We start from the raw sequence: 24400 nt of genomic DNA on the forward strand, positions 1-24400 counted from the left end.
TATTCTAGTTTCTTCAAAATAGCCACCCTTTATGTAACGAAATTTCGTTCTTATCTGTGCTGTAAAGTTCAAATTTGAATGACAATAAAAAGGAAGTCTAAGTCTTTGCTCTGATTACTGCTTTGCACACTCGATAAGTTTCAAGCACACCTGTGAAGTGAAAAACATTTCAGGTGACTACCTTTTGAAGTTCATCGAGACAATGTGCAAAGCAATAATCAGAGCAAAGGGTGGCTATTTTGAAGAAACTAGAATATAAAACATGTTTTCAGTTATTTCACCTTTTTTTGTTAAGTACATAACCTTGCATGTGTTCATTCCTAGTTTTGATGCCTTCAGTGACAATCTAGTTTCTTAAAGATATTTGAATATATAAATAATATAATATTCTAGTTTCTTCAAAACAGCCACCCTTTGCTCTGATTACTGCTTTGCACACTCTTGGCATTCTCTCGATGAGCTTCAAGCGCACCTGTGAAGTGAAAACCATTTCAGGTGACTACCTCTTGAAGCTCATCGAGAGAATGCCAAGAGTGTGCAAAGCAGTAATCAGAGCAAAGGGTGGCTATTTTGAAGAAACTAGAATATAAAACATGTTTTCAGTTATTTCACCTTGTTTTGTTAAGTACATAACCGTGCATGTGTTAATTCCTAGTTTTGATGCCTTCAGTGACAATCTACAATGTAAATAGTCATGAAAATAAAGAAAACGCATTGAATGAGAAGGTAGGTCAAAACTTTTGGGCTGTACTATATTTTTGACTGATGTACCATTTAACGTCATATTTTAAAGACAAGTTCATGACATAATTCATCTACTTAAATATAAAAGAAAAAACAATGTACACGGTAAAAGCGATACACACTAGGGGTGGGCATTAGACTAACCCTTGTGGATTGACTATGGGAAAGCTGAGTGATCAATGCATCTATTTTAATTTGTTCAATCAATATTTTTAACGGACCAGTAGTATCTCTCTGAATATTCTGTACACCTGTTCTGATTCTAGTGTTTGATCAATAACTGACACTATGTAATACTCCTTTGGACAGCAAACAAGTTGAGACGGAATCAACCGTGCCTCTGCTATTTGCAACTAAATAGTGCAATCCAGTTTGGTGAAATGGCATCAAAGAATGATTAATAGACGCTCAGTTCAACAGTCATAAATCTTAATGAGCAATTGAATATCCCTAATAAACACAGTAACTCCTAAATTAAATGGTATTCCTAATCAGTAGAGATTACCTGCGTTAATCGTAGTAAGTATGTAATGTTTAGGAAAAACACTGGTTGAGTTATTTTTTGGTTTCATTGGTCGAGGTCAAACATCTAAAAACAAGACTGGCTTTAGTATTCTGGATGAAAACATAATTTCGGTTTTCCACCTAAAGTTACTCTCAAAAACTATAAAAGTTCAAACTGAAGTTAACATCTGACTGTTTTCCAATTTGGAAAAGAGCTCCATTTTTGTACATGCTTCCTAAGGCAACTCTGAAATGTTTTTCAAGGCTTTGTTCAAGTCTATGTGCAGGAATTCCTCAGACAGGGAGAGTCTATTGTGTTGCCTCAGTTTGTGCAGCAGGTGGTGATGTCGTGGGCCTGTTCTGCTCATCTATTAAAGCCGCATCAGTTGTGACCGCTGCTGCCGCGCTGCCCGAGTTTGTGACTTCATTACCGCTCTGCATAAATTTTCGCAAATCTTTTAGAGCAGGCCTGAGCATCTGGACCAGAGCGAGCAGTGCAGCTTGGGTACCTTCCAAGGCCTGAGCTTGTCGCTCCTGTGCAAAAACCTGGGCCTCCTGGGAGTGGCGCATCATCTGGAGAAGCTGGTTCTGACCCTCGAGGTGCTGGGCTATCTGTCGGATGTGGACGTTGGTGACCCGCTGCTCTTGCAATAGTCGAGCTGAGTTGAGGGCAATGCGGCTCTTCAATTCCTGAGGCTTCGCCTGACTCTGAGGCGGTAGCGGCGAGGAAGCTGTAGATGACTCCAACACTTCTACTGGAGCTTCGACAGTTGCCACCACAGCAGGCGCTGAATCGCCTACGGTCGTTGTGCAGTATTCTACCATGTCGCCGTCTTCTAATGCTTGGTAGGCTGTTTCAGCTGGAAACACAACACAGAAGATTAATTTGAAGCAAGAAAACTGATATTTGTGACACTTTTCAAATGCACATTACAGGCTAAGCCCTTGTCCAGGGGTCGGGAACCTTTTTGGTTGAGAGAGCCATGAAAGCCAAATATTTAAAAATGTATTTCCGTGAGAGCCATATAATATTTTTAACACTGAATACAACTAAATATGTGCATTTTTAAGTAAGACCAACATTTTTAGTAGGGATGTCCGATAATGGCTTTTTGCCGATATCCGATATTCCGATATTGTCCAACTCTTTAATTACCGATACCGATACCAACCGATACTGATATATACAGTCGTGGAATTAACACATTATTATGCCTAATTTGGACAACCAGGTATGGTGAAGATAAGGTCCTTTTTAAAAAAATTAATAAAATAAAATAAGATAAATAAATTAAAAACATTTTCTTGAATACAAAAGAAAGTAAAACAATATAAAAACAGTTACCTAGAAACTAGTAATTAATGAAAATTAGTAAAATTAACTGTTAAAGGTAAGTACTATTAGTGGACCAGCAGCACGCACAATCATGTGTGCTTACGGACTGTATCCCTTGCAGACTGTATTGATATATATTGATGTATAATGTAGGAACCAGAATATTAATAACAGAAAGAAACAACCCTTTTGTGTGAATGAGTGAGGGAGGTTTTTTGGGTTGGTGCACTAATTGTAAGTGTATCGTGTTTTTTATGTTGATTTAATAAAAAACAAAAAAACAAAAATGATACTGATAATAAAAAACCGATACCGATAATTTCCGATATTACATTGTAATGCATTTATCGGCCGATAGGACATCTCTAATTTTTAGAGTATAATAAGTCTCTTATTCTTTTTAATAACATTGTTATTCCGAAGCTAACCAATAACAAATAAAATACTTCTTACCAATATTACGACTTCTTGAACAGGTGCGGTAGAAAACGGATGGATGGATTAAAATGCATGAGAATGTTTTATATTTTGAACGTTATTTTTAAAACTGATTACCAGCGGAATTATTCATTACTTATCGTGTTAAGCAATGTCAGCTAAGATCTATCTGAGAGCCAGAGGCAGTCATCAAAAGAGCCACAGGTTCCCTACCCCTGCCCTAGTCCCTAGGTGTCAAAGTCAAGGCCCGTGAATGAATTATCGATGGTGCCCCCGGGATGATATTTGATTAGTATTAGAACCGGCCCGCAGGCCACTGCCGCCTGCTGCTGTTTTGCCTGCACCAATACTCCATTCCCCACAATGCAACGGTAGCCCGCGAACTCACTGCAGCGTCGCAAGTGGGCCTCGGCCTCATCAGCATTCAGGGCAGATGTCAACTTTCAGAAACCCCCTCCCCAATAATGGCTAAACGGAAGGTGGACGGTGAAACAGGGGGTTTCAAGCCAGGTGGGAGGCAGAGTACATGTTCATGGAGGTAAAAAGGCAGGCCTGTGTGTCTTCTGTGTGGAGAAAGTGTGGCTGTAATGAAAGAATATAATCTAAGAAGGTACTATGAAACGTCTAAGAAACACAAAGACAAGAATATGGACACGGAACAAAGGCTACAGAAGGTGGAAGCATTCAAACAAAGTCTTAGGTCCCGACAGGCTCTGTTCACAAAAGCCACATCACAAAGCTATGGTGTCGTTCTGATAACTGACACCATGTTTAATTATAATTGTAATATTTGAATGATGATAAATGAATGTGTTGTGGCAGTATGCAGATTTCACCAATGCGGCGGTTTGTGGAAACAATCGGTTGCTTTTCCAAACATTTTTAATAAACTGCCAAAGTTAGAAGGCTAAACAGGAGGTGCTTACACTGAGACAAAGTCTAAATTCATTGTTAAAGTTAAAGTACCACTGATAATCCCACACACACTAGGTGTGGTGAAATTACCCTCTGCATTTGACCCATTCCCTTGTTCCACCCCCTGGGAGGTGAGGGGAGCAGTGAGCAGCAGCAGGGGCCACGCTCTGGAATGATTTTGGTGATTTAACCCCCAATTCCAACCTTTGATGCTGAGTGCCAGGCAGGGAGATAATGGGTCCCATTTTTATAGTCTTTTTTATGACTCGGCCGGAGTTTGAACTCACGACCTACCGATCTCGGGGCGGACACTCTGACCACAAGGCCACCGAGCAGGCTAATTGTGTTCTTGATGGTGCACCATTTTTTCTCTCTCAGAGTTTTCAACTTATGTCAAGTGTTTTGCCAGAAGGATTATTTGTAGTATGTACATTTTCAGAATGTACTTGTTCTATTATTGGCCAAAATAAGACAAAGAAAATAATCTGAAGTTGTCTTTATTTTTAAGTTATTATGCCATGATTTCACCAGTCCGGCCCGCGTGGTAACAGATTTTCCTTCATGCCGCCCTTGAGCTAAAATGAGTTTGACACCCCAGACTCACTCTGGTTACAGGTGGCCGTTAGGCGGGAGATATTTGGGGTTTTTTCAAAAGGAAGCTTTGGTCCACATAAAGCAATGTTATGTATTATTGAGGGCAGAACGGTGGGACAGGGGTTATTGCATGTGCCTCACAATACGAAGGTCGGGATCTTTCTGTGTGGAGTTTGCAGGTTCTCCCCGTGACTGCGTTGGTTCCCTCTGGGTACTCCGGCTTCCTCCCACCTCCAAAAACATGCACCATAGGTTGATTGGCAACAATAAATTGGCCCTAGTGTGTGAATGTGAGTGTGAATGTTGTCTGTCTATCTGCGTTGGCCCTGCGATGAGGTGGCGACTTGTCCAGGGTGCAGGGTGTACCCCGCCTACCGCCCGAATGCAGCTGAGATAGGCACCAGCCCCCCCACCCCCGCGACCCCGGAAGAGACAAGCGGTAGAAAATGGATGGATGGATGGATGTATTATTGACTGCAGACAAGTCTAAACGAAAAATGGCCACTGAAGCTGAAGCCAGTTTCCCTTTAGAACACCAACAAGTTAATTGATTGTTTCTGCGGCTCTACCGTTTCTTGCCATATGTGACACTGTGCCGCATGGCAACGATTGAAAGCACACGACATTCAGATGTGTGGACGGGTAGTTGGATACAGGTGTAGCGGCAATATGATTCAGGAGCAAGTAAAAGAAAGAAAAAGTCAAAACAAGAAGAGAATTGTGCTTCATGTGAAGGTGGGCAAGACGTTGACATAAAAAGAGAAACTCTGTGCCATACACACTCCAGTTGTCACCACTGAGAGTGTTCTGGTCTTAGTGGCGAATGGTGCACATATAAAAATATTTATTCCAACAGACTGAAGACAACTTTGAAATCCTTTTTAATTTGTTCTGATTGGCAATATCTGTTCTCTGCCCCGGCATCGCCAATGAAGGCCAGCGTCCCAGGTGTGCGAAAGCATGTATGCTCATCAGAGATGCGCATCGGGGTGGGCCGGGGGGCGGGGTTAAGGGGGGAGGAGTATATTTATAGCTAGAATTCACTGAAATTCAAGTATTTATTTTATATATACACACACACACACACATATATATATATATATATATATATAAATGATAAATGGGTTATACTTGTATAGCGCTTTTCTACCTTCAAGGTACTCAAAGCACTTTGACAGTATTTCCACATTCACCCATTCACACACTGATGGCGGGAGCTGCCATGCAAGGCGATATCCATCCATCCATTTTCTACCGCTTATTCCCTTCGGGGTCGCGGGGGGCACTGGAGCCTATCTCAGCTACAATCGGGCGGAAGGCGGGGTACACCCTGGACAAGTCGCCACCTCATCGCAGGGCCAACACAGATAGACAGACAACATTCACACACTAGGGCCAATTTAGTGTTGCCAATCAACGTATCCCCAGGTGCATGTCTTTGGAGGTGGGAGGAAGCCGGAGTGCCCGGAGGGAACCCACGCAGTCACGGGGAGAACATACAAACTCCACACAGAAAGATCCCGAGGCCGGGATTGAACTCACGACTACTCAGGACCTTCGTATTGTGAGGCAGACGCACTAACCCCTCTGCCACCATGCTGCCCATATATATATATATATATATATATATATATATATATATATATATATATATATACATACATACATACATACATACATATATACATATATACATACATACATACATACATACATACATACATACATACATACATACATACATACATACATACATACATACATACATACATACATACATACATACATACATACATACATACATACATATATATACATACATACATACATACATACATACATACATACATACATACATACATACATACATACATACATACATACATACATACATATATATATATATATATATATATATATATATATATATATATATATATATATATATATAAAATAAATACTAGAATTTCAGTGTTCATTTATTTACACATATACACACATAACACTCCTCTCTACTCATTGTAGCCAGTAGCACAGCCTTTGAAGGAGCATAGGTGAAATTTAATTTGCAGGAAAGGAGTGAGTTTAGGGTTGAATTGTCCATCCTCGTTCTATTCTCTGTCATTATCTTTGTTTGGACATTACTACTTGCCGTAGTTTTGAAGCAATGCATGATGGGAATCCGGATGTTGTGTGTCAGTGTATTAACGTGCCGCCTGGAATAAACACACGCTGAGAAATAGCTCCGTGCCTGCCTACTTTATGGGTTATAGATAAACCTATGGATAACGGAGACATATATAATAGTCTCCTTCTTGTTGTCTGTGCAGTTGCGCACTGAGCTCCAAAATCCGTAGATGTTATAACCTGACTGGGCCGGCACGAAAAGCGGACATGACGACAGGCTGTGTCCTCACTCAGGTCCGGCTGGAAATCGGCAGAAATTCGGGAGAATGGTTGTCCCGGGAGATTTTTGGGAGAGGCGCTGAAATTCGGGAGTCTCCCGGAAAATTCGGGAGAGTTGGCAAGTATGCCAATACATATTATCCAGACCCCAAGGAAGTGTTTTAGATGTAGATCAGAATCAACACAGGTCTCCTTGAGTCTCTGGTGAAAGTCACAAGTAAATATGCAAGCAATGGCTTGGTCAGTACATGTCCATGCACTAAATTAGTCCAATTTCTCAAATAGTTTGGCTCTAATTAAGCCTCCTACAACCTATGGAAACACCTTAATCCGATTGTGTTTGGTTTTTGAAAAGTCAGACTAACACACCTGGATTATACTATTGGAAACCAGAGCTCTCAAAGGAGTGTGTGCGCCGCAGGGGACCAATAGTCTCAACACGCGGGATACAACTCGGAAGCAGATACCATTCAATAAAAACATAGCAACAATTGTAATGAAGAGGAGACTGTTCATCTGCTTAACAAATTAAAAGAACAGAACATTTTGAAGGGCATCGATGGTAGAAAAATATAAGCTGATATTTATATAAGAAGGTAGTTGAGGAAATGTAATATGCCGGCTTAATTCGGACTCCCAAATAAAATACAAATGAGATGCAAGATAATGAAGAATGTTTATTAAAGGTGAATAATAAAGCGTACACAAAACTCTTCTCGCTGCATTTGTGCAAACCAACTGATTAAACTTCCACACAACGGGCAAGATAGTCCAGAATAATAGCAACCTTCCTCTGGATATCAGTCAGGGAGCGAACGGTCTTTTCCTTCGGATTTAAAACTCCTTCCCATCAATCGACAAAGCCTTTTAAATGAACTTTGAGACATTAAAACGTTTTGTTTCCAAGATTTTCTTCTGAAAATTCCTTCGAAAAAACTCTTCCGCCGCTTGTCTTTGCGTCGGACCCGATACATTCTTGGTAATTACATCATGTCCATAGCGCAATTCAAGATAATTTTTTGATACTGTCTGCTATTTAACATCAACATGGCCATTAGATGTAATATTTGTAACCTGTGCCAATATTCAGTTAAAACGAGTTGCAAGGATCCGCAAATGTGACGTCGTAGGTCAACCGGAAAGGTAAGTCAGTTATCAGCGCTAAAATTAAAATAAGCACCCCCCCAGTGTACGAGAGGCACTTGGCATATGGCTAATAGTCGCATTAGAGAGAGTGCATGGACACATTGACTGCACATGTAGGTGTGAAAATGCAAAAAAACGAACTATTTGAGAAATCGGACTAATTTAGTGCAATGAAACGTACTGAGTGTGAGGAACATGTTTGACTGTACTAAATGAGAAACACATTCACGTAGACTAAGGCGGATAGGTACAATTCTAAGAGTGTATGAAATGGTTCAACAGAGGCAAAAACCTTACCATTCAGGGACTTTGCTTCATCACAAACTGTTGAAGAGCCTGCTGGAATAGCTAAATTAAACACAAACAGAAAAAGAGAAAATTAACTCCAGCTATCACACTAGGGCTGCACAATTAATCGGTAAAAAGTCGTGATCTCGATTCAAATATGTACCGTATTTTTCGGACTATAAGTCGCGGTTTTTTTCATAGTTTGGCCGGGCTCCAGTGCGACTTAAATATGTTTTTTTCCTTCTTTATTATGCATTTTCGGCAGGTGCGACTTATACTCCGGTGCGACTTATACTCCGAAAAATACGGTACGCGATCCCGTTTTTTTAACCGACTTGGCACGGCATATGCCTCCTCCCTCAACAAACATAAAGCGTCTAAACAACGCGTGGCAGCAGAGAGAAAGTGAAAATTACGCAGAACAATTTCAGTGTTGAGGACAGTAAAATGGACGAAAACATAACTGGTAATTATGGATGGGCAGTGAAAACCCTGTTTTTTAAGGGTATTTCTGCCAACGTGCATCATAGTGACCAGACCAAAATAAGAAGTAGCTATCGGTGGCTCATTTGAGTGCTAAAACAATTCATTGACAGAATACTGCAGCGATTCAGATAGACAGACAAAGTCTAATCTCTTATTACATTTTATTGTTGCTCTTAACCTGTATTGCCACAATTAGTTTTAAAATGTAATTTGATTACTGATTACTAGAGATGTCCGATAATGGCTTTTTTGCCGATATCCGATATTCCGATATTGTCCAACTCTTAGTTACCGATTCTGATATCAACCGATACCGATATATACAGTTGTGAAATTAACACATTATTATGTCTAATTTTGTTGTGATGCCCCGCTGGATGCATTAAACAATGTAACAAGGTTTTCCAAAATAAATCAACTCAAGTTATGGAAAAAAATGCCAACATGGCACTGCCATATTTATTATTGAAGTCACAAAGTGCTTTTTTTTTTTAAATGCCTCAAAACAGCAGCTTGGAATTTGGGACATGCTCTCCCTGAGAGAGCATGAGGAGGTTGAGGTGGGCGGGGTTGGGGGGGGGGGCGGGGAGTAGGGGGTAGCGGGGGGTGTATATTGTAGCGTCCCGGAAGAGTTAGTGCTGCAAGGGGTTCTGGGTATTTGTTCTGTTGTGTTTATGTTGTGTTACGGTGCGGATGTTCTCCCGAAATGTGTTTGTCATTCTTGTTTTGTGTGGGTTCACAGTGTGGTGCATATTTGTAACAGTGTTAAAGTTGTTTATACGGCCACCCTCAGTGAGACCTGTATGGCTGTTGACCAAGTATGCTTGCATTCACTTGTGTGTGTGAAAAGCCGTAGATATTATGTGACTGGGCCGGCACGCAAAGGCAGCGCCTTTAAGGTTTATTGGCGCTCTGTACCTCTCCCTACGTCCGTGTACACAGTGGCGTTTTAAAAAGTCATACATTTTACTTTTATAAACCGATACCGATAATTTCCGATATTACATTTTAAAGCATTTATCGGCCGATAATATCGGACTGCCGATATTATCGGACATCCCTACTGATTACTCTTTCAAAAAGTAACTTAGTACTTGACTGATTACATTATTTTATAAGTAACTTGTCATAAGCCGGTTTGGCGGCGTATTTGGACCCCAAAGCAGATACAAATACAAAAAAGATTAACAAAAGGGAGCACACACGCAAAAAACTCAAATGCTCAAAGTCCGAATGATTAACAAAAAGCGACGGCAACATAAAGTTGCCGTGCAAAACAAGATATAAAAAGGGAGCAAAGTCACTGAACAAAAACTGGTAAATGCACAAATGATTGTATGAAATAAAACAACAGTGATTAAACATTTGAATGAAAACTGATATGATGTACTTAATATCTCAGTGCGCTCTAGAAATAATTACTGAATGTGTCGTTTTTCAGCGTATTGTGTTGTTGTCGCATCCAAAAGAAGTCTCAAAATACGACACTCTTTTTAACTATAATTGCCAGTCTTGTGCTAACAACAGGTTAAATTCCGACACGTATTCTTTCCCATGCACACACGTCTTTTTCTTGCACACACACACACACACACAACACTTCTCATTCTCCGTCAATAATTTTTCAGGCACGATATATTTACAAACATTTGTGAACTCTGAACACGACCATACAGATTAACACCAGCATGTCATTAATGTCATTAACTTAAAATAGTTATTGAACAGTTATGTTTAGTTACAATTAAATGATAGCTCTCCTGTCCCGTGACACAAACGACCGAATAGCATTGCAAATAATAATAGCGTCCTCTGCTGCAACTTGTTCAGAAATTGCACAGTCCATACACCCACAACACATCTCATCTGCTTGTGTTATGGTGAACGACATCATCGATGTAAGATCAATGTAAAAACACAACAGTGGTTGCAACTTGAGAGGCAGTCTCTTTTTTTTAATAATTTTTTTTAACAGCGTCAAGTCCTTTCTTTACTCTTCAAGCTAAAAGCACAGAAACATTTTCTAAAATGTTATTTGACACAAAAGTGAACTGTTAAGTGAATTATATTTAAATAGCGCTTTTCTCTATAAAGACTCTAGGCGCTTTACATAGTGAAACCCATTATTTACATTTTTAAGCTACATTTAAACCAGTGTGGGTGGCACTGAGAGCAGGTGGGTAAAGTGTCTTGCGTAAGGACCAGTGACGTGCAGTCAGGGGAGGCAGGTGAGGCGGGGCCTCACGTGCCATCATGGAAAGAAAAAAAATGTAAAAAGAAAAAAAAAAAATTAAATTGTTATATGTATCCAGTGATTATACTATAAAGTTATTTTCCATTTAACTTCACCAGTTTTAGATTATTTTTATTCAAAATCGCTGAATTTTCACATTTGCCGTTCAAATACTGAGAAGAGACTTGCGGTGCGTCACCAGCCAGTTGAGCCTCACCATGGATTGCGCAATGACTCGGCTAACTGCTGGCCTGCTGTGCAGTGAGACCGTATTGCTATATGAATTATATTATACATTTCCATAGTTTACTTAGCTGAGGTATATAATGTACAGTGTATTTTGTCAACAACTGTATGTGTGTAACGTATTTCTTGTGCTGAGCAATCATAAAACGGCTGCGAAGACAAACTGGGTGAGGCTCGCAGTAATCCCGCCTCCTGGTGGTAGAGGGCGTTAGTGATCCCTTGGATCATTCTTGCGACTACTCGGCTGCAGAATAAGTGACAACAAGCAGCAACAGTTAGCAGCGATCGTTTATTTTTTCCTCTCGCCTGGACTTTTAACATGGAGGATTACATATCTAAAATAAAACAGTTTTCTAAACTGGACTTTCAATCGAAGCAGGAGGTAATAATTAAAGGAAGATCTCCATCGAGACAGAGAGACTTTTAAAACTGAAGAAAGATAAGGAAGACTTCTATAAACAAGTTATTGATGCTTTTGTTCAGAAGGAGCGGCGCATGGACTTCATTTATAAGTAACGGTAAGACCATAATAACATTTTTTTAATTAAATATGCTTTTTTGTGTGCTACAGTTTGTATGTGTAAAGTTAAAGTTAAGTTAAAGTACCAATGATAGTCACACACACACTAGGTGTGGTGAAATTTGTCCTCTGCATTTGACCCATCCCCTTGATCACCCCCTGGGAGGTGAGGGGAGCAGTGAGCAGCAGCGGCGCCACACCCGGGAATCATTTTTGGTGATTTAACCCCCAATTCCAACCCTTGATGCTGAGTGTCAAGCAGGGAAGAATGCTGGTATGACCTTTTAAACATAACCCGTTAACTGCTGCCAATCAAATGATGAATAAGATACTCTTTAAGGTTCATATGTTTGTAAATCTGACTGTGATGAAGTCAGTGCCTCACCAGCCATGAACCTCACCGCACGTCACTGCTAAGGACACAACGGCAGGGACTAAGATGACGGAAGCAGGGATCGAACCTGGAACCCTCATGCTGCTAGCACGACCGCTCTACCAACCAAGCCATGACGTCCCCGAAAAGCACTCTATAGTGGTAAATTAGTGTAAAAGGTAAAAAAACAGAATGAATAACAATTAAAACGGAAATATTGAATTTTATAGTTTTTTAATATCGCTATTGTTATTTAAATGTATTGTTGTTACTATTGTTATTATTTTACCTGTTGTGGTTTATTTGTTAATAATCTATATTCCTTTTTTTTCTAACTATATTTAAAGTTGCGTTATAGTGGTACAATTAATACTATGGTTTTCAAATTAATGAATAATAGTGTTATTAATCGCGATTACAATATCAATCAAAATAATCCTGATTATTATTTTGCCATAATCGTTTAGCCCTATATAGTATATACCATCAACTTGCTGGGGACCATCTCATCGCAAAGACTAATTCAGCATTACGGTGAGTTGTATTTTTCATGCACTTATTTTTGCTGTAGTTATCTACCACACGTGGAAGGTTGGTCCATGAAAAGAATCCCTACATTAAACAGGTTCCTGGTGCAAAAAAGGTTGAAGACCCCTGCTCTATTCTACTATAGTTGCAAGTTAGTGCAGCAGTGCATGCGCTATGGAAATAGTGTTGTTTGGTATGTCACAGTTTTTTCTTTGCGCACAAAGACAATCAGGAGCTTGTTTGAAAGATCTTGACATGTAGTTTAACCAGCAAAAAAATGAAAATAATTAACTTTAAACACTAGCTCGGAATGATCCTGTAAAGACGGGATATACAATTTGGGGGAGCATGTGCTCAATGTGCATAACAGGATTACTATTAGGATAACTACATTAATAAATAAACCGTATTTTCCGCACTATAAGGCGCACCGGATTATAAGGCGCACCTTCAATGAATGGCCTATTTTAAAACTTTGTTCATATATAAGGCACACAGCATTATAAGGCGCACCGCATTATAAGGCACATAGTATAGACACTACAGTAGAGGCTGGGGTTACGTTATGCATCCATTAGATCAGTGGTTCTCAAACTTTTTTTGTCATCCCCCACTTTGGACAAGGGGGAGTTTTCAAGCCCCACCTGCCCCCATCGCCCCAACAGAACGCTAATGCCAAGCTTAACATTTTCAAATTTATCGAACATCAAGTAACATCAAGTTTTATACATTCAAACTCAATAACATAAAATAAAATCAAGTTCAATAATAAATAAAATAACTGTGCAGCTGTGGTATAACTTGCATCAAGTTCAATATCAAACAAAATAACTTGCATCAATTCAATAATAAATAAAACAAAAGTGTTATAACTTGCATCAAGTTCAATAATAAATAAAAAAAAGTGTTATAACTTGCATCAAGTTCAATAATAAATCAAAAAAAGTGTTATAACTTGCATCAAGTTCAATAATAAATCAAACAAAAGTGTTATAACTTGCATCAAGTTCAATAATAAATCAAATAACTTGCATCAAGTTCAATAATAAATAAAACAAAAGTGTTATAACTTGCATCAAGTTCAATAATAAATAAAACAAGTGTTATAACTTGCACCAAGTTCAATAATAAATAAAAAAAAAGTGTTATAACTTGCATCAAGTTCAATAATAAATCAAATAAAAGTGTTATAATTTGCATCAAGTTCAATAATAAATAAAACAAAAGTGTTATAACTTGCATCAAGTTCAATAATAAATCAAAAAAGTGTTATAACTTGCATCAAGTTCAATAATAAATCAAATAACTTGCATCAAGTTCAATAATAAATGAAAATAAAAGTGCCACTTTGCAATCTTTGCCAAAAAAAGGAGGACAGGGCAAGTGAACATGAGTTTTACAGTACTCCAGCATTAGTGGCTGCAATGAGCCTGTTTTGCACTGCACAGCTTTTCAAATCGGGGTTGCAGGCTTGACACTGCCACTGTTAAAACCTCATTGAATTCGGGGCTGAGCTGCCTTGACGCGAGTGTTTCCCGGTGAATGACACATTGTGTCCAATGCGCATTTGGCGCAACCCTCTTTATTAGAGCCTGCAGCCCGTTTCTTGACTTTGCCATGCGCGCCATCAGAGCAAAAGCCCACACAGTTTTCCCATTTAAGGTCGTGTTCTTTGAGGAAACCGTCCATTATCTTGAACAGCTCATCAGCAGTGGCTCTATTTTTTATGTATTTGCAAAACAGCAAATCCTCGCACAGTGACTCGCCATTCACAAAGCTTCCGCTTAGCCCCGCCCCCATTAGTTACTGTTGCTGTCTGTCAAACTTTCGCTCCTACCTAGAAATGTAAAGCATACAGGAAAAGTAAGTAATTTACATTTATCTATATAGCGGATTTCACAGACAGAATCCCAAAGTGATTTCCAGTGTGTATAGAAAATGAAAGCATAGTAAAAAAAAAAATCAAAGAATATAATAATAAAAAAATTTAAAAAATCAAAGTGAAATTTCCTCCCGTTCATGTCATGTCTCTATTCCCCACCAGTGGGGCGCGCCCCACACTTTGAGAAACGCTGCATTAGATGGAGCTGCGCTAAAGGGAATGTCAACAAAACAGTCAGATAGGTCAGTCAAACTTTATTAATAGATTACAAACCAGCGTTCTGACAACTCCGTTCACTCCGAAAATGAATAAACAGCTGTTTTATTATTTTCCCCGAGGTAAAGTCAGTGACGTGGTATTTCGTTTATCTTTTAACAACAGCAAGGTATAACATGTAGTGCAACATTTATATCACATAGTGGAGGGAAACTTTTCCTCGATTCAATAAACACGTAAAAAACAGTCTGATACTGTTACGGTAAATCAAACGTTAGTGCAATCACAATAGTAACACTCGAAATAGTGCAGAGCAATAACAATACATCAATAACTCAACTAGGGCTGCAACTAACGATTAATTTGTTAATCGATTAATCTGTCGATTATTACTTCCATTAATCGAGTAATAATCGGATAAAAGAGACAAACTACATTTCTATCCTTTCCAGTATTTTATTGAAGAAAAAAACAGCATACTGGCACCATACTTATTTTGATTATTGCTTCTCAGCTGTTTGTACATGTTGCAGTTTATAAATAAAGGTTTACTAAAAAAAAAAAAAGCGCATAGAATAGATCCAACGAATCGATGACTAAATTAATCGCCAACTATTTTTATAGTCGATTTTAATCGGTTTTAATCGATTAGTTGTTGCAGCCCTAAACTCAACGTTGCTCAAACGTTAATGTCACACAACACAACACACAAAATAAACATGTAAAGCTCACTTTATTAAGTTATTCCTTCAGTGTCCGGATTAAAACAGTTGGGCGAATACGGCATCCAACATGCCCGGTCTCCGTCTCGTCAAAGTCGTCATTAATCGAGTCAGTGTCGCTGCTGTTGTCTAGCAGTTCAGTGACAATTCTTGCCTTCCTGAAAGCTCGGACCACAGTTGAGCGTGTCTCTTAATAGGAGCCATTTTGGGGTCTTTACATAAACACACAAATGGAAATGAAACGGCACGCCTCGCGCCGTCATATATCCCGGCATGCATCACGTGCTTCTTCTTCTATGGGGGAAAATGAAGTCGGCGGCTGCTTACCGTAGTTGCCAGACCTGTTGTGGCTCAATATTGGTCCATATATAAGGCGCACCGGATTATAAGGCGCACTGTCAGCTTTTGAGAAAATTTGAGTTTTTTAGGTGCGCCTTATAGTGCGGTAAATACAGTACTCCCCTTGTAGTCTATTCCCAATCATGCTCTTACTTACTAAGAATGTAAGAATCATGTGTTGAACCCAGGCCACATCGCTACAATATTGCGTCATTGCATTCGCACATCACATATGATCTGTACATTTATCAAATAAAAATATTTCCTGTTGACATTTACATATTCGTCATATGATGGCGAGCAATGAGTGTGCAGTCGATAGCTTCGCCGATTACATTAAGAAAACCGTCTGTTGCTTTAAACTGCGCTTTAAGTCCGGCCTGTTCAGCTGCCTTGTACGGGAATTTAAAATACCTGGCGAACATGCTGATAATTTAATGTGTTTTTGCACCTCTTTGCATAAACTTTTATATTCATTGGTGTAATTGCACACAGGGGTGTGGTAATTGTTAATGTCTCTCAAGTGCACATCAATCATTCTGAGGAGTAATTGTTTGACATTTCTACCAAGCATCATCTCTGAGTGTCGCCAAAATATCCACAGCATGTTGAATAATAATAACAACAAAGCAGCCTTTGACATACTGCAGACATTGACAAGAACTCAGCAAACTCGGGCTGCAGTCATCGAGAGCAAAGATGGATCTCTTCTAACAGAAGAGGCAACTGTAATTGGAAATATGGACAGAGTATTGCAGTGAACTCTACAACTACAGGATGAGACCAAATACAACCTTGCTGGACAATGCAAGCGATGACAACAGGGAGCCAGGAGATGCACCAATACTACATGCAGAGGTGGAGGAAGCTGTGCGTACACTTAAAGGTGGCAAGTCACAGAGGGTGGATAATGTCCAGCAGAGCTCCTGAAGCATGGAGAGCCTCAGGTCATCATGGCACCAGCCATCATTTGCCAGAGGATCTGGGAGACAAAACAGTGCCCAAAGGAATGCACCCAGTCTCTAATAATACCGATCTCTAAAAAAGGCAATTTGAGAATCTGTCAGAACTCTAGGACTATCAGCCTAATCAGCCATCCCAGTGGTCTACTGCTGAGGGTCCTCTTTAACAGACTGAAGGGGAAGGCAGAAAAACTCATTGCAGAGGAGCAGGCAGAATTTTAACCAAGGACAAGTACGTTTGAAGAGATTTTTAATGTCAAAGTGCACATCGAGAAACATCTACAGCACCAGCATGACTTTTATCAGTTTTACTGACTTCAAGAAGGCCTTTAAACCGCGTCTGGTACAAGGGTTTGTGGCAAGTAATGAAAAACTACAACTTTCACAGCAATGTCATCCAGGTGATCAATGTGCTGTACAATGACTCCAGCAGCGGAATTCTCCTAAACAACAACTTTGGAGACGTTTTACAGTTGTAGTATGTCAAGGATGTCTCCTCGCTCCAGTTCTTTTCAACATTTACCTGGAGAACATCATGCAAGAAACACTGAATGACCACCACACCTCCATTTCTGTCGAAGGACGTCCTCGCTGCAATCCGCAATTTGCAGACGACCTAGACCTGATAGGAGGCAATGAAAAATAACTCAAAGACCTTACAACCAAGTTAGTGATGGCATCGGGAGCTTATGATATGCAAATCAGCTTGGAAAAAAGTAAGGTCCTTGTCAACCAGCAACCAACATCATGTTGACCAGCCGGACTTGAAGAAGTGGAAACCTTCAAGTAATTGGGGTCCACACTATGCAAGGATGGAAAAGAAAAAGAAAAAAGACCTCATCTGCCATGACAAGACTGAATGTGATCTGGAGAAGCTACTCCATTAGCCTCCCCGTGAAGATTAAGCTGTACAGGTCCTTGGTGTTTTCCACTTAATACAAAAATCCAGGCGTTTGAGTGCAAGTGTTTCAGAAGGTTCCTATGCATTTCATACAAAGAGCAAAAGATCAATAACTATGTTAAGCAGCAAGTTGACACTCACGCAGGCAGGCAGGAGCCCTTACTTACAACAGTCAGGCCCCGCAAGCTTGCCTGTTTTGGCCACATATTTCGTCACAACTCCTTTCCCAAGACCATTGTCCAAGGTGCAGTCGAGGGCAAACGTCGCAGTGGCAGACAACGGAGGCCTGGCTCGACAACACCTCAGCATTTAGCCGAAGACTGTGCCTGGTGGAGAGCACTGACTGACCAGTCTGGCATGGTACCCCTACAACCTCTTGTCCCGGAATGAGTGAGTGAGTGATGTCATGCCCTCCTGACAGTTGTCTTTTCAGATTTGGAGTTTTGTTTAATTTCAGATACATTTTCAACATAAATTAATCCATCTGTTAATTATAACCATATACCATACCGTACCACCACCAAAGAAGTAAGAATAATTTCATACTAGATTTTTAGAAAAATAAGACAAGAACTAAAAAGGAGTTCATATTTTTAAAGGGGCTGTTTGCAACTTGCTCAAAGTTACATTTTTCAAAAAAAAAAAAAAAAAAAAATTTTTTAAAGGCCTACTGAAACCCACTACTACCGACCACGCAGTCTGATAGTTTATATATCAATGATGAAATCTTAACATTATAACACATGCCAATACGGCCGGGTTAACTTATAAAGTGACATTTTAAATTTGCCGCTAAACTTCCGGTTGGAAACGCCTCTGAGGATGACGTATGCGCGTGACGTAGACCGGCGAACACGGGTATGCCTTCCACATTGAAGCCAATACGAAAAAGCTCTGTTTTCATTTCATAATTCCACAGTATTCTGGACATCTGTGTTCGTGAATCTGTTTCAATCATGTTCATTGCATTATGAAGAAGGAAGCTGAGCAAGCAAAGAAGAAAGTTGTCGGTGCGAAATGGACGTATTTTTCGAACGTAGTCAGCCACAACAGTACACAGCCGGCGCTTCTTTGTTTACATTCCCGAAAGATGCAGTCAAGATGGAAGAACTCGGATAACAGAGACTCTAACCAGGAGGACTTTTGACTTCGATACACAGACGCCTGTAGAGAACTGGGACAACACAGACTCTTACCAGGATTACTTTGATTTGGATGACAAAGACGCAGACGTGCTACTGTGAGTATGCAGCTTTGGCTTCTAAACATTTGATCGCTTGACCGTATGTGCGCAACTTTTTTTTGCGTATGTACGTAACTTTTTTAAAATATATAAGCTTTATGAACCTTGGGTTAGGTGAACGGTCTTTTGGGCTGAGTGATTGTGTGTGTTGATCAGGTGTTTGAATTGTATTGGCGTGTTCTATGGAGCTAGGAGCTAGCATAGGAGCTAGGAGCTAGCATAACACGTACCGTACCGTACGTGCGCGTCACGTACGTAACTTTTTAAAAATATATAAGCTTTATGAACCTTGGGTTAGGTGAACGGTCTTTTGGGCTGAGTGATTGTGTGTGTTGATCAGGTGTTTGAATTGTATTGGCGTGTTCTATGGAGCTAGGAGCTAGCATAGGAGCTAGGAGCTAGCATAACACGTACCGTACCGTACGTGCGCGTCACGTACGTAACTTTTTAAAAATATATAAGCTTTATGAACCTTGGGTTAGGTGAACGGTCTTTTGGGCTGAGTGAGTGTGTGTGTTGATCAGGTGTTTAAATTGTATTGGCGTGTTCTATGGAGCTAGGAGCTAGCAGAGGAGCTAGGAGCTAGCATAACAAACACGCAGGTGTTTTTATGCAGGATTAATTTGTGGCATGTTAAATATAAGCCTGGTTGTGTTGTGGCTAATAGAGTATTTATATGTCTTGTGTTTATTTACTGTTGTAGTCATTCCCAGCTGAATATCAGGTCACCCCCGGCTCTCACAGCATCTTCCCTATCTGAATAGCTTCAACTCCCCACTAGTCCTTCACTTGCACTTTACTCATCCACAAATCTTTCATCCTCGCTCAAATTAATGGGGAAATTGTCGCTTTCTCGGTCCGAATCTCTCTCACTTCATGCGGCCATCATTGTAAACAATAGGGAACTTTGCGTATATGTTCAACTGACTACATCACGCTACTTCCGGTAGGGGCAAGCCTTTTTTTTTTAATCAGATACCAGAAGTTGCAATCTTTATCGTCGTTGTTCTATACTAAATCCTTTCAGCAAAAATATGGCAATATCGCGAAATGATCAAGTATGACACATAGAATAGATCTGCTATCCCCGTTTAAATAAAAAAAAATCATTTCAGTAGGCCTTTAAATGAGTGGTTTAACAGAACATGCATTTTGAAATTTTTCTCAGTTACTATCCATCCATCCATTCATTTTCTACCGCTTGTCCCTTTCGGAGTCACGGTGGGTGCTAGAGCCTATCCCAGCTGCATTCTGGCGGAAGGCGGGGTACACCCTGGGGAAGTCGTAACATGTTTATATTTATATATATATGTTTATATATAGAAACTGCTCATCAGCCCAATGAATTTGTTTGGTGTTCATGCTTGTCACTCATCGCTGTCTCGCACTAAAGTACACTCAGGAAGCGTGTCCTAGAGCAGCAACTAACAATTTGCAGTAAGTTGTTCTTATGATAGAATATACAAACAATGATAGCTAATGTTAGCTATTCAGATCATTTTCATTAGCTTACAACACCAAAAGCTGATGTTTGTGCACTAAGTACAGGCATAGTTACATCATTGGCTGCTGAAAGTGGTGGGGATATAATGCTTACGTGTCCTCTAGGCATGCGCATAAAGGTTGCAAAAAGCACCTTTAAAAAAAATCACCACCTGTGAGTCCTTGAAGTTCACTCCAATAAACCTATTAATACCACTGGTCATTCTGGCATGTGTGTACAGGGTTTCCCCTAAACTGCCAAGATACCTGTGGCGGTGGGGGCGTGGTTATGGGCGTGATCACGGTGACATCATCAAGCAATTTGCATAATTTGCTATGATGATATGATTGTATTTTAAAAGGCTCAAAAAATGTATATACACATTTAAAACAATTCTGTTATTATTGATTAGTCTTAACATTTTTTTTTATCGTTTTGCCATATTTTCAATTGTCGCTGCTTTTGTACAATGTACATTGTTGACATTTTTTTCAAGCCGCTACCGGAAGTAGCGTGACGTCACAGGTTGTGGAGCTCCTCACATCTGCACATTGTTTACAATCATGGCCACAAGCAACGAGAGTGATTCGGACCGAGAAAGCGACGATTTCCCCATTAATTTGAGCGAAGATGAAAGATTTGTGGATGAGGAAAGTGAGAGTGAAAAACTGGAGGGCAATGGAAGCGATTCAGATAGGGAAGATGCTGTGAGAGGCGGGTGGGACCTGATATTCAGCTGGGAATGACTAAAACAGTAAATAAACACAAGACATATATATACTCTATTAGCCACAACACAACCAGGCTTATATTTAATATGCCACAAATTAATCCCACATAACAAACACCTCCCCTCTCCCGTCCATATAACCCGCCAATACAAATCAAACACCCGCACAACACACTCAATCCCACAGCCCAAAGTACCGTTCACCTCCCCAAAGTTCATACAGCACATATATTTCCCCAAAGTTACGTACGTGACATGCACATAGCGGCACGCACGTACGGGCAAGCGATCAAATGTTTGGAAGCCGCAGCTGCGTACTCACGGTAGCGCGTATCCAACTCAAAGTCCTCCTGGTAAGAGTCTCTGTTGTCCCATCTCCACAAGCATGCGTATCCAACTCAAAGTCCTCCTGGTAAGAGTCTATGTTGTCTCAGTTCTCCACAGGCCAATGGTAAAGCTTGACTGTCATCGTTCGGGAATGTAAACAATGAAACACCGGCTACGACGTAGCCGCTACGTGTTTGTGTTGCTGCAGCCGGCCGCTAATACACCGCTTCCCACCTGCAGCTTTCTTCTTTGCTATCTCCATTGTTTATTAAACAAATTGCAAAATATTCACCAACACAGATGTCCAGAATACTGTGGAATTTTGCGATGAAAACAGACGACTTAATAGCTGGCCACAATGGTGTCCCAAAATGTCCGCTACAATCCGTGACGTCACGCGCAAACGTCATCATACCGAGACGTTTTCAGCAGGATATTTCGCGGGAAATTTAAAATTGCACTTTACTAATCTAACCCGGCCGTATTGGCATGTGTTGCAATGTTAAGATTTCATCATTGATATATAAACCATCAGACTGCGTGGTCGGTAGTAGTGGGTTTCAGTAGGCCTTTAAAGGGTCGTCTTTAGCGTCCTCTACAACCTGTCGTCACGTCAGCTTTTCCTCCATACAAACAGCGTGCCGGCCCAGTCACATAATATATGCGGCTTTTACACACACATAAGTGAATGCAAAGCATACTTGATCAACAGCCATACAGGTCACACTGAGGGTGTCCGTATAAACAACTTTAACACTGTTACAAATATGCGCCACACTGTGAACCCACACCAAACAAGAATGACAAACACATTTCGGGAGAACATCCGCACCGTAACACAACATAAACACATACCCAGAACCCCTTGCAGCACTAACTCTTCCGGGACCATGAATTGATTAACGTGGACCTCGACTCAAGTTGAAAAACTTATTCGGGTGTTACCATTTAGTGGTCAATTGTACGGAATATGTATTGTACTTTGCAATCTACTAATAAAAGTCTTAATCAATCAATCAAACGCTACAATATATACCCCCCCCCCCCATCTCTCGAATTCGGAGGTCTCAAGGTTGGCAAGTATGCTCTAGTATACTCTGGACTGAAGCTGTGTGCCTTCATTGTATTTGTAGCTGTTGTTTAGAGGCATGTTTAAAAAAAATAAAAAATAATGCACTTTGTGAAAGTCAACGTATAGTATTTCCTATAGTTGTAGTGGGTATTAGGATTATCTCAGGGAGAGCATGTCCCAAATTCCAAGCTGCTGTTTTGAGGCATGTTAAAAAAAATAATGCACTTTGTGACTTCAATAATAAATATGGCAGTGCCATGTTGGCACTTTTTTCCAAAACTGTAGTTGAAGTTGTTCTTTTATTATGGAAAACCTTGTTTTTGATTGATTGATTGAAACTTGTATTAGTTATTATTGTTATTATTTTACTTTTTTTTTTTTGTTTGGCTTTGTTTTTTTTTGGGAAGGGGGGACAAAGGGGGAAAAAACAGTGTCTGTTTTCTCATTGCCTGTATTATGATTTCTCTACCAAATGAATTAATAAATACTATTAAAAAAAAAAGCAAATGCCACATTTGAATTTAGATGCAAATTAAATACAAATCAAAACAGCATACATTTAATGACACACACACATACATTTCAACACAGATAGACAGACAACATACACACACTAGGGCAGGCCTTATTTTGACTCTGGGGCCACATTTAGAGAAAAAAATGTGTCTTGGGGCTGGTATATCTATTTTTAGGAACACTAATACAAAACCTCACAATAATGTCTGATTGAATGCTTAAAACGTTATGACAGACCGCCTTAAAAAACGTAATGGAATTTTTACATTTTTCTATGAATGATAAAACACTGAATATTGAGAAAATATGAACGTCACACCCCCTTTCGATCAACATATTTTACAATCAAGTGAAACGCAACAAACAGTGAAATATGAACGTGAAGGGTACAAAATAAACCCACCTACAATCTGATATTTGCTGGATTTCCCCCAGGGATCAATAAAGTATTTTCTATTCTATTCTATTCTATTTTATTGTATATATCACTAAGCTTTAGAACTTTGTTGTGAAAATCTCCTTCCGCGTCTGTGGAAACGCTTCCCGCCCACACTGCTTGGTGCCTCGTCTGAGCTGCTGTGACGTAGATTACCATAGTAACTCATTAGATGACCATAGTAACTCATTAGATTACCATAGTAACTAGTATATCATCCATAAGCGCAGATACCAACCATTGAAATACTTTGTATAGTTGAAGACTTACGGTCATTAGAAAACATGACTGCACATCATAATGGCAGCTACAGTTTCCATCTTAAAGATCTAAAACAATTATTTGGGAATGTCCGGCGGGCCAGATAGAAAAGCTCAACGGGCCGCATGTGGCCCCCGGGCCTTAATTTGCCCAGGGTCAGGGGCCAATTTTAGTGTTGCCAACTTGTCCAGGGGGTACCCGAATGCAGCTGGGATAGGCTCCAGCATCCCCCGAGAGGGACAAGCCATGGGAAATGAATGGATGGATAAAAACATTTCAAGCGGTAAGCCACAAAAAGTTGACATTTAAAAGATAACATTTAAAATTTTGCCTTGAATTGCGATATATTTTTGGTACTAAACTGATCAGGAACACACATTGAGAAGTGTCGCGATAACATTGTTTTAAAAGTTTGTGATGACAAATATGAAGAAGAATGGGGAACAAACTACTTACTCTCTGCAAGTGTGACGGTGGCGGCGGCGTTCACGGTGACGGGCAACGCGATCTCGCCATCCGAGTCTCCCGCAGGTAAACTGATGATGGTGGCTTC

The 24400-nt window shown here is 40.0% G+C and overlaps 2 protein-coding genes across 3 annotated transcripts in view; one reads left to right on the forward strand and one right to left on the reverse strand.

Moving 5' to 3' along the window:
- Positions 1-643: 643 nt before the first annotated feature.
- naif1 (nuclear apoptosis inducing factor 1) overlaps positions 644-24400 on the reverse strand; it is a 24219-nt gene continuing 462 nt past the window's right edge. Inside the window, exons 1-3 of one of the 2 annotated variants that reach the window (XM_062031434.1) lie at positions 24304-24400; positions 8381-8431; positions 644-2108 (exon numbers count right to left, since the gene is read on the reverse strand). The exon at positions 24304-24400 is cut by the window's right edge and continues 462 nt beyond it. In XM_062031434.1, the coding sequence (XP_061887418.1) occupies positions 1558-2108; positions 8381-8431; positions 24304-24400 (699 nt within the window). In that variant the 3' untranslated portion in view covers positions 644-1557. The remainder of the gene's footprint in view (positions 2109-8380; positions 8432-24303) is intronic. The other variant, XM_062031435.1, reaches the window with a different exon arrangement.
- pam (peptidylglycine alpha-amidating monooxygenase) overlaps positions 24376-24400 on the forward strand; it is a 110012-nt gene continuing 109987 nt past the window's right edge. The window contains exon 1 of the mRNA XM_062031430.1: positions 24376-24400. This exon is cut by the window's right edge and continues 225 nt beyond it. The gene's annotated coding sequence lies outside the window, so the exon portion shown is untranslated.

The sequence above is a fragment of the Entelurus aequoreus genome, linkage group LG21, assembly GCF_033978785.1.
Source record: "Entelurus aequoreus isolate RoL-2023_Sb linkage group LG21, RoL_Eaeq_v1.1, whole genome shotgun sequence".
Classification (NCBI taxonomy): domain Eukaryota; kingdom Metazoa; phylum Chordata; class Actinopteri; order Syngnathiformes; family Syngnathidae; genus Entelurus; species Entelurus aequoreus.